The sequence below is a fragment of the Rutidosis leptorrhynchoides genome, chromosome 4 (genome assembly GCF_046630445.1).
Source record: "Rutidosis leptorrhynchoides isolate AG116_Rl617_1_P2 chromosome 4, CSIRO_AGI_Rlap_v1, whole genome shotgun sequence".
NCBI lineage: Eukaryota > Viridiplantae > Streptophyta > Magnoliopsida > Asterales > Asteraceae > Rutidosis > Rutidosis leptorrhynchoides.
The window spans coordinates 233,881,275-233,895,585 of record NC_092336.1 but is presented as its reverse complement, the minus strand read 5'-3'; the positions used below and the strand labels follow the sequence as shown (position 1 = coordinate 233,895,585).

Genomic DNA, 14,311 nt, shown 5'->3' with positions numbered 1-14,311 from the left:
TCTTCGTGAAAGATACAGTATTGCGTTTCGTCTACCGCGAAGCGCGGTTTCATAGGCTTGGGTGGCGGGAAGTCTCTGCTAATCTCTTCTGTTGCCAGAATTTCTTTTGGCGTTTTTGATAGTGACTTTATTAAGCTTTCCTCCTCAGGTGATAGCCTTTTAGACCCGTAACGTTCGTACGGGCGGTAATTATGGCGGTTTCCAGACTTATGATTGGAACGTCCGTAGCCACCACCGCTACTTCCGCCGCTACCCCTATGACTGCTATTTGCGTGACCCTTGTCGTTGTCTTTGTCATCTCGATCGTTGCGGTCCGTTGTTTTGTGTTCCCCAACGGCGGCGTTAGCAAACTCCTCTGACCGCACGTAGTCTCTCACCATCCTTACCGCTTCAACGAACGTTTTAGGCAACTTCCGTCGCATCGATTTCACCAGAGACAAATGTCTAACCTGGCAGATTGCCATGATGTACGCAGAAATTTGCTGCGACTCTGGTAAGTCCGGGATTTTTTGACACTCCGCCGTGAAGCGGGAAGTAAAACTCATCAAAGACTCGCGTGACCTCATCTTGATGCTATGCGCGTCCAAATGGGTCAATTCTGTACGTTTAAAATTCTGGAAGCGTTGCACGAACTTGGTGCTAAGATCCGTGAAGCTGGTAATACTCAACTCGGGCAACTTGGCAAACCACTCACGCGCGGCGGACTGAAGCTGTCCCGGGAACATGTGGCATGCCGTAGGGTTATCCTAGTGTTGCGTCTTGACAGCGTGCTCAAACTGCTGTAGAAAGTCTTCCGGATCCGAGCTACCGTCATACATTCCTAGCGTAAGGGGAGTAGTAAGGACGGCAGGCAGCGGATGGGTAGCTATTTCTCTGGTAAACTTCTCTGACGTCGCGGAAATTTCGAACGAACGTTTAACGTTGTCCCCCATCATAGCATACCAGTTATTCAACATATTGTCCGCCACGCCAGGCTGCTCGACCTGAGCACTCATAGATTCTAGTGCGGCAAGGATCAAATTATCAATCAGATCCTTGCGTGCCTCTTCCCTAGTTTTGTCAGAACTTTTACCGGTCCCCGACACCGAACGTGTTGAGATACGGGGTTGTGCCTTCGACATACCGGTAGGCCTTTCGGCGCCTTTGGGCATGAGTGAGGGTAAAACGAATCCTCCCTTTGCCAAGAAGCGTATAGCTTCCTCGCCGTTAATGGGTTCGAGCTGGTGTACGTTTTCCTCTTGAGTTTCCGTCTCTTCAGAGTCACGTTGATCAGCTTCCTTCTCGTCGTCATCAAACTGCAAACGGGTACCCTTGATGGAATCATTTGGAGTTTCGTAAGTGCTATCGTCATTAGGTTTGAAAGGGTCATATGGTTCTTTGCCATTATTAGTAGCGGATTGTGGGTTGGAACCTTCTGTCATCTTGCTATGAGAGCGTTGATTAGTCGGGTCCCACGGATGGCGCCAAATGATCAAACCAAAATTGTTCGGTCTGAGTGCAAGTGAATTAAAAAGGAAGTTTAACCTTTGAAAGGGGTTCCTTCGGTTAAATGGGAGATGGATGTGGTGATGTTGTTTGTCTTTTTCCGAGCCTCCAAGGTAAGCTATGGAAGGTTAGTGTGTGAAATGATCAGTTGGTCAATTGGCCATTGAATGAGGCCAAAGGATGCTATTTATAGATAATAAAATGACGGTTATGCATGATAGCCATTATAATAGCACCCACGACTTGTAAATGACATTAGAAACTCCTAATCAAGCGTACAACCTATTCCACGTTCCTGAAATGTAGGGAGTGGTCCAACTCAGCAATACCAAGTCAACCTTGACAGTCCATCACGTGACCCATGGCGTGACGGTAGATTGAGCATGAGTTGAACGTTTACTGGATATTACGTGTGTTACACGTGATACAGCATTAGGTTCCCGACAGATTCATGTGCTAGAGGCCATGCGTTGAACGTGACGTCACCCATGGCGTGACGTACGTCATTATCAACCAAATGTGTCATTCGATCTTACTCCCTTTCATTCTTCTTGATATCCAATCGTAACTTACAACTTGGATCTCACTTAGTATGATGAGAAAACAATACAATCAAAATGCGAAACTCTTGAGACTAAATAACACCAAAACCAAAAGTAAGAACTACCAATTTACTAATTAAGGAGCTAAACCTTGAACAATCGAAACAAACTATGACATATGGAAATATTAAGAATTATGATTAAGAGAGACAATATGGAAAGACGAGTATATATATAATTTAAATTTAATTTATCTAATCATCATTGATTAGTATTAGTATTAGCATGTGACATATTTACTCAATAATTGGTATCAGTAGGGTCCGTGCTAGACCCACCTGAAGATATACAAATGAAAGCAAACGTATTATTATATTTGAATGATAACTCTAGCATGCATAAATGATGTGTATGGTAATTCTACCGTAGGCTATTATTTATATGTACCCAAACTTATAATTATTATCACATCACATATTTGTGAACAAATAAATTGATCAACTTCAACTTCAAGCTCAACACCAACTCCTCCTAACTATCCTTTCCTTTAGTTACTAAAACCAAATATCTGGGATCATCATGTCGTCTTTATTCAAAGAACTTGATCACTTACGAATCCATTGTGATGATATATCAACTGCTACCAACGATTTTGACTATAGAAATATTATCGAAACATACGATTTTGACTATAGAAATATTATCGAAACATTTCTTACTGAAACTAGATCCGGACGTATAGTTGATGAGGCAGATTATTATTCTTCTATTTCTGTCTACAGAGGTGAACTATTTAAGTTTGGCAAATGGATCGACGTTATCGTAGAAGAAAGTAAATATATGGAAGAAGATGAATTCTTAAAAGTGGTCTCAGTGCTTTCTTATTCTAAGCATAAAAATATTCCCACTTTTGTTGGGTTTTGTTACAACAACAAGTACACAGTCAGTTACTTAGTCAGTGAGTGTGATTTCAGCTCAAATAGTTTAAAGTCCATCAATAATAATAAAAACCTGACATGTTCCCAAAGATTGGAAATATGTTTGAGTGCTGCTGGTGCCTTGAGTCACATACATGATTGTGATGTCGTACATGCCGATTTCGGAAGCGATAAGATTCTTTTAGATAAAGATTTGGAGGCTAAAGTTGTTGGTTTTGGTATCAACTCCCCTTTACGTTTTCGCTATGGTAGATTTGCATGGTACACCGACCCAGTGTCGAAATTGACCAAAACTGTGACACGTGAAAGTAATGTGTATTCTTTTGGTATCGTTTTAATTGACGTGTTTTGTCAGCAGTACGCAAATTCCATGCATGGTAAGGAAACTCCTGCAAATCCCAAATTCCACTATCTAGAATTCGACGATGATACACGCAAAGAAATGCACTCAGAAGCATTCACCATTTTGTCCGAGACGCTTAATAAATGCTTGAATCTAGAACGTCTCTGGAGCCCAAAAATGGCTGATGTTGTGAAAGAACTAGAGAAAGCTTTATTTCTTCAAAGGAAACATGAAAATCCGGTATGGCCATATATATATATATATATATATATATATATATATATATATATATATATATATATATATATATATATATATATATAATTTTTTTTTTTTTGTTATCATCCTTTCTAGCACCTCAACACATGAAATCGAAAGGACTGATATTTGTTTTTGTTACTAAATTTTATAGGAACTCATCAAGATTCAACTTGATGAAGTAAAGTTAGCCACGGAGAATTTTGCTGAAAAATACCTTATTGGATCCGGCGGATATGGTAAGGTGTATAAAGCGGAACTCGAAATTAATGATGCGTCCAGTTTGGAAATAGAAGGGAAGAATCAAAAGGACAATTATGATTATGATGGTTACTCTTCGGAAATAGAAGCGAAGAATCAAAAGGAAATGGTTAAGAAACACAACTTTTTTTCAAAGTTGTGTTTCGGAATGGAAGGGGAGAATAAAAAGGAAATTCCTAAGAAGGACATTTACAAGAAGGAAATTTCTAAGAGAGAAATTCCTAAGAAACGTCATACTGTAGCTATAAAACATATCTTAAATGACGAAAATGGGCATGGTAGACAAGGGTTCTTTCTAGAGATCGAAATGCTTCGTAGATGTAACCATCTCAACATAGTGTCACTTATTGGCTACTGTGATGAAGGTTCTGAATTGATCCTTGCATATGAGTTTGTTCCAAATGGTTCTCTTGATGATTATTTGGGAAGTATAAAGAAAAAAACTTATCTTAACTGGGCTCATCGGATTAAAATGTGTCTTGATATTGCACATGGATTGGATTATCTTCACACACACGTGAGTGATAAAGAATGGATAATACATCGTGATATCAAAAGTGCCAACATATTGTTGGGAAAGAATTGGGAGGCCAAGATTGCTGACTTTGGGCTCTCCAAGTTCTACTGTGCGAATCAATTTAAGAGCACCATCGTTACAGATAAAATTGTTGGCACTAATGTGTACTTGGATCCTGAATACTCAAGGACGGGCAAATTAAAAAAGCAATCAGACATATACTCTTTTGGAGTTGTTTTATTCGAAATATTCTCTGGGACATTAGCCTACGAAAAAATTTACACCGATGAAAATAACAAGGGACTTGCAGTCGTAGCACGAAGACGCTTCTCTGAGGGAACACTAATGGAATTAGTAGATTCAGAACTATTGGAAGAAGCCGAGGAACTCCTCTTTGGTCTAAAGGTAGGACCTAATAAAGAGTCTCTAAAAGCATTTATAAAAGTCGCATTCCAATGTGTAGCAGAAACTCAAGGCGGGCGACCAAAACTGATAGACATCACTAAGGAACTTGAAATTGCATTAAACCTTCAAGTAAGTAAACATTTCAAATCCAGTACAACAATTATTTTCTTTGATTGTTTGATCTCTAAATAAGATGTCAATAAATTTTTTATTAAAGTGATAACAATAGTTAAATAAATAAAAGATAACCGATTTAATGGATACCATGTCAAGAAAATGCTTAATACACTTGCAAAGCTAAATTAAAACTAAATTAAACGGTGAAATCATGCAAAAAGAAAGTTGATGTTGTACCCATAAAGTGTGAAGATTACAACAATTATTAATCTAATTATTATATATTCTTTTTCATCTGCCTATTTGGATCCCTGATTCAATGTCTTTTTAAACATATAAAATGAAGGTTTATGATCAAAATTGGTAATTATTATTATTAGCTATTATTATTATTATTATTATTATTAGCTACATATTCTAAAACACAAACCCCACTTACTATTCACTTTCTCATCAACAGTCCACAACTTGTTTTCTTCCAAAAAACAAACAAAAGTAATAATTTTCCAATTCTTACTAAAACATACTCAAAACTAAATTAAGGCTGGGCTAAGTGGTAAAGCCCTTGATTTTCAACAATTGGGCAACGGGAGGTTAGGGGTTAAGTTCTAATATTTGATATTTTTTACCCATTTTTATAATGTATTCTCATCTTAACCCATATATTTTGTGAAATTCTAGTTTCTACAGCTTTTCTTCTTGAAATTCATCAATATTTCCCCACAGTTTTTTTTAATAATAATAATAATTTTAATAATTATAATAAATTAAGTATATAATTAATAATAATAATAATAATTTCCCCACACTTACTATTCACTTTCTCATCAACAGTCCACAACTTGTTTTCTTCCAAAAAACAAACAAAAGTAATAATTTTCCAATTCTTACTAAAACATACTCAAAACTAAATTAAGGCTGGACTAAGTGGTAAAGCCCTTGATTTTCAACAATTGGGCAATGGGAGGTTAGGGGTTAAGTTCTAATATTTGATCATTTTTTACCCATTTTTATAATGTATTCTCATCTTAACCCATATATTTTGTGAAATTCTAGTTTCTACAGCTTTTCTTCTTGAAATTCATCAATATTTCCCCACAGTTTTTTTTAATAATAATAATAATTTTAATAATTATAATAAATTAAGTATATAAAAGACTAAGTAAAGTTTTTTAAAATGGTTTTCTTTGTATTTTTTATAATTGATTATATGTCTAAAATATAATGAATACTTTGTCTATTCGTAATATAATTCAATTTATTATACATATTTTGATATTCTCAATGCTATTATCGAAATACATATTAATTTAATTGAAAAAACTAGAAATTCAAAAAATAAAACTTTATATAAGTTTATAAATTGTCATATTTGTAAGTTTATAGGGTGACTAAATGGGTTAAAGAAGAGTAATCTTGTTTATATCACAACAGTAAATTTTTAATAACATCTAATGTAAGTATCACAACAACGTAAACTACGAAAGTACATACCAAATTATAAGATATTTACCAAATTATAAGATATTTTGTTGTTTAGGCCAATTGCATCACATCACCTTACCGCAAACAAAACAGCTACTTGCGACAATGCGCGTTGATCCATCATCTAGTTAGTATCAACATGTTAGTACAAATTACATTACATATTTAACATAAAACTAAAAACTAAAAACACTAAATGGATTTACGAATTTGTGACTAATCTTTACTCTAGAGTTGCTAGATAAAAAATGCCATGGAGTTAATATTAATTTAATTTTAACATATAAAACTAGCATGTTACAAACTTTAACTTTTTGAACAGATACTCTATGCCGTGTTTGTTAATTGAACCGGTGAAGTGAAAATAATTGTTTATCATCGAGGTGCTTGTCTAAGTAGTACTAAGGGATTTTGAACCTATCGGGTATTTCTACGGGTGACCTAGGTTCTACGGGTGACCTAGGTTCGAATCCTATCAAGGGTTTTTCCTTCCCTCGCAATATTAAAGTATAAGTTATCTTGCTTTGTATTGTTTGAGTTGATGGTTTTCTTTGGAACGTGTTTACGTGAAGATGATCGGATGGGTGGTGCATTCAAGTATATGGGGTTTCATGCTTGGTACATAATGCCCCCATTAGTTTCAACAAAAAGTCTAAATAGTTTGCTTGTTTATTTTCTAACATCAATTTTAATAAAAACAAAAACCGACTCTCAGAAAAGAGCTAGAAGAGCATTACAATGGCCACAAAAGCAGTTGTTCCAATTAGAAAAAATTACCCTATGAAAACAAAAACAATTAAATACTATCTAAAACGTTACACTTTTTCGATGGCCTCTCATTAAACAAGAACCTCCAAATCAACCAAAGAACCGCCACCACAATCGTGAACCTTCGAATCTTCTTGTCTCCAGATAAAATTTCATCCTTAATCCAACTAAGATTCTCATGCCAAGATGTAAATACCGAGAACAGAAAATTTAACCACATGAAATTCCCATGGCAAACTTCACTCAAAAGAGCAACGGAAGTATGAATGTTGCAAGCTTTCAACACCTTGATTGCAAATGATAAAATTAAGGTTAAAGCCATAAATAGGCCATATACTTTCATTTTTGTTTCAATGTAGGTTATATACCTCAAAAAATACCAATGTAGCTTATATACTTTCATAAAGTGTACTAATATGAACGAACAAAACTTATTAACCGGATAAACAACTAAACGATGACGTGACATCCTACGTGGAGGATGACGTTGGTGATACATTGAAACAAAACTGAAAGTATATAACCTACATCGGAATAAAACTGAAAGTATATGGCCTACATCGGAACAAAACTAAAAGTATATGACTTATTTGTAGCCATATAAAATGCAAAAAACAATGTTAAATAATTAACTTTACCTGTTCAGCAGGTAACTTGTTAAATTTGTGTACATCGATACAACTTTCAAGAGTATCTAACCTACATTGGTATTTTTCGAGGTATATAGCCTACATTGAGACAAAAATGAAAGTATATGGTCTATTTATGCCTTAACCCTAAAATTAAAACCCTCAATTTCCAAACCTCTTTTGGATAGATTACTTATGTTTGGGAGTCGGAAACATCCCGTTCCACATCGGTTTGTGTAAGAAAGTTTGAGTTCCTTATAAGGTAAATTTCTTCCTTGCCAGACACAACACGTGTTGAGGCTACAAACACATTAGATCCAATGAGAACACTGTAGTTAAGCGTGCTCGAGCGAGAGTAGTATTAGGATAGTTGATCTTTTGGGAAGTTCTAGTGAGATCTCCAAGAAAAATCTGTGCGTCTACGAAAAAAGTGGACAATATAGTGGTCGTGGTAAGGAGGGATGTTACAGATGATATTAGAGCCGTAGCCTTTTGGGTTGTGACGGGCACTCGGCTCGTGCATTACTGATGTATGGATCATGGATATTGGTTGTGCTCGGCCTCACGTCCTTGTTAGGAATTTAAGTTGGGGAGTTTGTAACATTCAATCTCACATCGGATTGTGTAAGAAAGTTTGATTCCCTTATAAGGTACATCTCTTCTTTACAAGACACAACACCTTTTTGGGGCCACAAGGACAACAAATTTCATGAGAACTCTGCAGTTAAGCGTGCCTGAGCCTGGAAAGTCCTTGTGTGGTCTCCAAAAAATTCATGCAGCTATGGAAAAAGCGAACAATATTGTGGACGTGATAAAGAGGGATGTTTTACAGAAAGAAAACTCTTCCAAATGGAAGGTTGTGCAAGAGATGTAAGCAACACATTATCCATATGGATCCTAGCAGGCTCACCCCGAGACCACTGCCATACCCACTGATCGTAGACTCGCCTACTTGTAACAAGCGCATGCAGTCCACTTCGATGTGATAAAGATGGTTAAACGAAACATACAAAGGAGTTACTCCAGTCCACAAATCATGGCAAAGTCAAATGGAAATACCATTGCCCAACTTCATTTTAATCATGTCAGTAGGCACAAGGCACTGCTTGATTACTTTTTCTACACACTTTCAAAATATTGTCTAAAACTCCTTTTGAACTAATGTCCTAAAAAATGGGACCATGTAAATCATTAATCATCCTGCACCCACAAAAAATTTTGGACATAAATATAACACCATTTCCATTTAAGAATATTAAAATTTAAAAGCTTTAAGTACGTTACCTCATTATTCTTTTTTTATCTATTTGTAAAAATGGATTATCAATTTGAGTCAACATACAAAAAAATTGAACTATTAAGACAAAGCGAAAATATAACTAAAAATATATTCAATAAAAGTTTAAAATAAAAGAGCAAAGAAATCAAATAAAAGCCAATAGAATTAATGTTGAGCAAATTCCACTACTTTAACTAAGTTGCCCTTTAAATTGAATTCAGCATATGATATATGATATTGTATTAAATGATAGAAAGTTAGAGTACTTTTATTATAGCCACAACTTTAGTTAAATTGTTGTTTTGATTTAACGCAACATATGATGTACTAAACGGCTGAAAGTTGGAGTTGTTTTAGTATATGTATTAAAATAAAATTAAAATATTAATAATAATAAAATAATAAAATAATTAATAATAATTAATTAATAATTAATAATAATATTAATAATAATTAATTAATTAATAATATTAATAAAAATAATTAATAATAATAATAATATTAATATATTAATTAATTAATATTAATAATAATTAATATTAATAATTAATAATTAATAATAATTAATTAATAATAATTGTCGTTCTGATTTAACTCAATATATGATATTGTACTAAACGAGAGAAAGTTGGAGTTCTTTTAGTGTATGTATTATTATTATTAATATTAATTAATAGTAAGGCTTATTGTCCATATTTTCAAGTTATTAAACATACATTAGTGTGTTTTGACAATTTTTTGCTATTTAATACAAATTATTGCTATATATATAATTGTAAGTGATCAAGCGTCTTACGGGTGGAGTGCAAAAAAGGTGTATGTTTCGCATATTGATTGTGCGCTCTCTGATGTTAATGCAAACTCGGTTCTCGATCTGGAATTAATGAGGGTTGATTAACAATTAATCTATAAAGTTCTACTTAATAGGGATCAACAAAGGTGGCTAAACAATCTATTTATGATCTTCGACTCGGTAGGGAACTCAAGTGAGTTGATTCTACTTGGTCTGTAGAGAGAAAGTACAAGTATTGGTCTCAGTGAATAAATGTCAGAATGTGTGTGAAATAAATAGTGCATGACATTATATATAGACAGATAATAAGGTTTATACTTTGATGAGCCTAATCATGCTGACATGTCAAAATATGATAGGCTGACCAACATTAAGAGTTGGGCATGATGCTTATGGCCTTAGTGGATTATTTCGTAACTTAGATAAATCTTACTTAGATTATATTCAAGGCATGTTCGCTCTTAATTTGTTGCATATACGCCATGCGCGGAAACAGGTTACATGTATATGTAGGCCTTTATCGTTATTTATTACTTCCCTCTTGTTTGGTAGTGTACGCAAAGCGTCGGGCTTGTCTGAGGTTTGTTATCGAATAGTCATGGACTAAGCGCTAATCGTGAGCTAAGAGAAAAGACATCCCAGACTAGAAGCAACCATTTTTTTCAAGTGTTTTCCTAATATATACTATAACAAGTGTCGGTATCAAGCAATATTGCTGTCGAAAGATCGTTAGTCAACATGTCGTTGGCATCCGTGCTTATTACGTGTTGTAATGACTTTTACCATATCTACTTTGGTGATCAAGCGCGTAAGATCGTTTATGAACATGTCGATATGTTTGGCTTAGATAAATATGATGTTTCCTCGTAATTATACTCAAGACATTCCATCGCTTAACTTATCACATATATTGTTGTGCACACAATATATGCTTAAGTTATGTGCCTGTATGTGCGCATCGAGAGTCTTCTAAGCGTGCCAACACTTAGGATGGAGGTCAAGCACGACCAAAACCGTCGTTTATAGTCATGACTTGTTGATCTCAAGTTGATATCGGCTGAAAAGTCACATTTGTACCTCGATATTAGGGCCCAAAAATAATAAAGTTCAAAACTTTATCGCCAAAATAATCAATTTGTCAGTTAATCTTATAGATTTAGTAATTACAAAAGCGATGCAAAAAGAATCAAGTAAAACGTAGCTAAAACGAAGATTCTAGAGCCGAAAACGGTGAAAGACAAGTTACGATCCCGGAAACCAAGTTACGATCCGGGAATGAGCAAGACGATCCAAGCAAAACAGCAAACCAGCACCAGAAACAGCCTGCCAGGCCGGCTTGACACCTGGCATTGGCTTTCCAGATCAATCACACACAGGGCACAGCAAACGGGCTAGCAACCCGGCTTGCCAGGCACCGGACACCCACGCCGTCCTGTGGCTCCGACTTGCCACACCGGCTTGCCATCCGGTTCCAGTTAAAAACTCTCCTATTTAAGGACCACTTGGCTTCCCATTTCCACACACCTCTTCACACTCTCTCTCACTGCAATACACTTTCTCTCACTTTAAGCTTTCAAGGCCTTCTCACCTACGAGCGGGAAATTAAGTACCCGGAGGTGAACGCCGAAGATTGTAATAGGAGCGGTCTAGAGGATGTCAGCACTTGTAATGGTATAGATCTCGTCTGTAAACGGTGAACGCCTTCCTTAAATTAATAAATTTGCTTTGTTATTTTAAGTTTCTTTCATCTTACATGCTTGACTTTCTTTCATCTTGCATGCTTGACTATCTGTTACAAATATTTATTATATGTTGAATATCTTTTCTGAAACTTATACTGTTGTTATGCCGAAACCTTGTCGGGTTTAAAAGTCTAATTTACGGATCACCCTTTCCATTTACTCACGTGGCTATATCATAGTGTTAGGACCTGATCAATCATAGGATACAAGTAAGTAGTTATATGTGCTTAACGTCACAATAGGGAATAGTACCTACGTACGAATAATCACTTATCCGTCAGAGAAGAGCTGCCCACTTAGGTTGTGATTAGAGTAGGTAACATAGAGTTTAGTGAACACTGACTTACTCAAAAGCATGGTTCGCGTCAGAAGCAATGTTCTAAAGATATTGTAAGATGATCCGGAGTTGAGTAAGTGATCGCAAAGAAGAGACCTTTAACCCAATTAGAAGTACCTTAGGATATCTAAGATTGCACATCTATTAATTTTAAGGCATAGCTCAGTATTAAGTGGAGAGGCGTTAATGTAGTTAAACCAACTAGAATTATGAAAAGCTGAGACGTTCTTTAAGGATATACCAATTTAATCATGTACCTAAGATTTCATCCTTAAGGTCATTTAAACCCTTTAAGTTTAACGTTGGGAGTAGGGATATCCGTCTTAGCTAGAATCTTCAAAGCCTAAACTCTTAGTGACAAATCGATTAGGTTTATAACCTAGTTGATTGAGGTTTAGTGTTTATTCTGGGAAGTTAAACTCTTTTAGCAACTTTTCGTCAGTATCATATTCCACATACCTATCCCTTTATCTTTATAATATCATACTATATTAGTTAAGTTTATTCTATCACCACTTGTCATTCGGGTTGACTTTCAAGGCACTTTTATCCCACATTACTGAGCAAACACACAAAAATACGAACATAAGTTATACTTACCACTTACTCGTTTAAAGGAAGACAAGTAGGTGAAATATAGCTAGGAAACCCCAGCTAAATATCAATATTTAAACCACTACCCCCTTCTGGTAGCTAATTCTGACGTTTTGAGACTTAACGACACCGCATAAATAAAAGGTTCCGTTTTGGTCATATCACAAGTTTTGCTCGGGTAGGTTAGGTCAACCCAATGACTCTTAACCATCCAGTTATTATAAACTAGCTTGTCGCCAAACAATCTTCTGCCGCACGGGGGTCGGAGAAAACATCCCTTTAAAGGCAGGAGTGTGCTGGGTGTTCGACCGTGTGCACCTTTTGTCAAGTTACACAACTACTTAGCATATATATATATATATATATATATATACATATATATATATATATATATATATATATATATATATATGGTATAAAGATTATGGTAATCAGCAACTTGATATAAAAAAGGCGCAATCGAAGTAGTTTTGCGCTGAAAGCGCTTACATACCAAACAAAATACAAGACTTCATGGCATAACGCCTGCACTGAACAGTTGCGCTTAATTCAAAAATAAAGTAACTTAATAGTAACGGGCTTGTAACTAATAACTAATACGTTGGCGTGTCTGCCCTTTTCCTTAGCTTCTCATCCTTGTATTCCTCAAATTTATAATCCACGCTGCAAATTTCGTCTCCCTCATCTATTGTGAGCTTCGAAGAGCCGCCCTCATCTACCTTCCCTTTTTATACGACTTGAGTACTCAGGACATGTTAACACCATTAAGTTGGTTTGTATAATCAATGAATGCGCGAGTTTATGTGTTTTATGCATATTTATATGCGTCTTATGTTTCGGATTATACAAGATTGTGCTCATTAAATGAGCTAAGTGCGCAAATTGGTTGCGCGTATTCAGCTTATTAACATTGGAGTATCAAGCAGGGCTTTTGGTCTGCAGTTACTAGCCACGAAACCTGTATTTTCATGGTTATATAAAAAATGACATGTACCTTGTTAGCCTCGGGATTTTTTATCCGTTGTTTTTAATGCCATGGTGGCGAGTCCTTCTGGTGTTGGAAATAATATGACGTCGTGAGAGATAGAGGGTGTGATGTCAAACTAGGACATTGCTGGCTATCCTAGGAAAGCGTCGTATTATGAAGAAGCGCTTATCACGCTAAACTCTACTACTAACGTTTGCGCCCTCCTGCGGTCATTGTCATCTCTTAACATTAACTTCACTTTCAGGGACCTTAATGACCAAGTGGGTTTTCATGTCGATCCTCTGAATTTTTGTTGAGGTTCCTTTATGTTGCTTTCACTCTGTATGATAGTTTGTCAATGCAGTGCTGGAACATGACATTGGCGCATCTCCCCATGTCAATGAGACGTTTGTTTATGTAGTGTCCACATTCAGGCAAGTAACCTTCCACCACCAGCGACAATCATTTCCTTCCTCTGTTCGTCTCATTGGGGAACACAGATTGAATTGATCCTCAAGGCAGGATCAGTTCGTTCTCGAGCTTAATGTAGTTTACTTTGTCTCATCCTTAGCCTCATCATCCTTCTTGTAGTCTCTTTTCATGTCCTTTTGTGGTTTCAAATGCTTCAATTCCCCATGCTTCAGGCAGCCAATTACTTTATCAAGTAGTGCCTTGCATCGATTGGTCTCATGTCCATATTCATCATGGAAGTCACAAAATTTTGACTTGTCTCTCCTCGCGTATTCAGACATGCGCGCTAGTTTTTCAAACGTTTTGGAAATAGGCTCCTTCACATAAATTTCCTTAAGGCTCTTGGTTAGGCTTCTGACCATCGTTATTTTGTTCTTGCG

General features: G+C 35.9%; 1 protein-coding gene across 1 annotated transcript; it reads left to right on the top strand.

The window, feature by feature from the left end:
- The first annotated feature begins 2,606 nt into the window (after positions 1–2,606).
- Positions 2,607–14,005, top strand: LOC139841478 (uncharacterized). Its single transcript, XM_071831695.1, has 5 exons — positions 2,607–3,548; positions 3,721–4,878; positions 13,394–13,453; positions 13,601–13,741; positions 13,895–14,005. The coding sequence occupies exons 1-5, from the start codon at positions 2,607–2,609 to the stop codon at positions 14,003–14,005; spliced, it is 2,412 nt and encodes an 803-aa protein (XP_071687796.1).
- The last annotated feature ends 306 nt before the right edge of the window (positions 14,006–14,311 follow it).

Coding starts and splice junctions, on each gene's coding strand:
- LOC139841478 (XM_071831695.1), top strand. CDS start 2,607: ATGTCGTCTTTATTCAAAGAACTTGATCACTTACGAATCCATTGTGAT. Junction 3,549..3,720: donor AAAGGAAACATGAAAATCCG/GTATGGCCATAT, acceptor TAAATTTTATAG/GAACTCATCAAGATTCAACT. Junction 4,879..13,393: donor AAATTGCATTAAACCTTCAA/GTAAGTAAACAT, acceptor GCGCGTATTCAG/CTTATTAACATTGGAGTATC.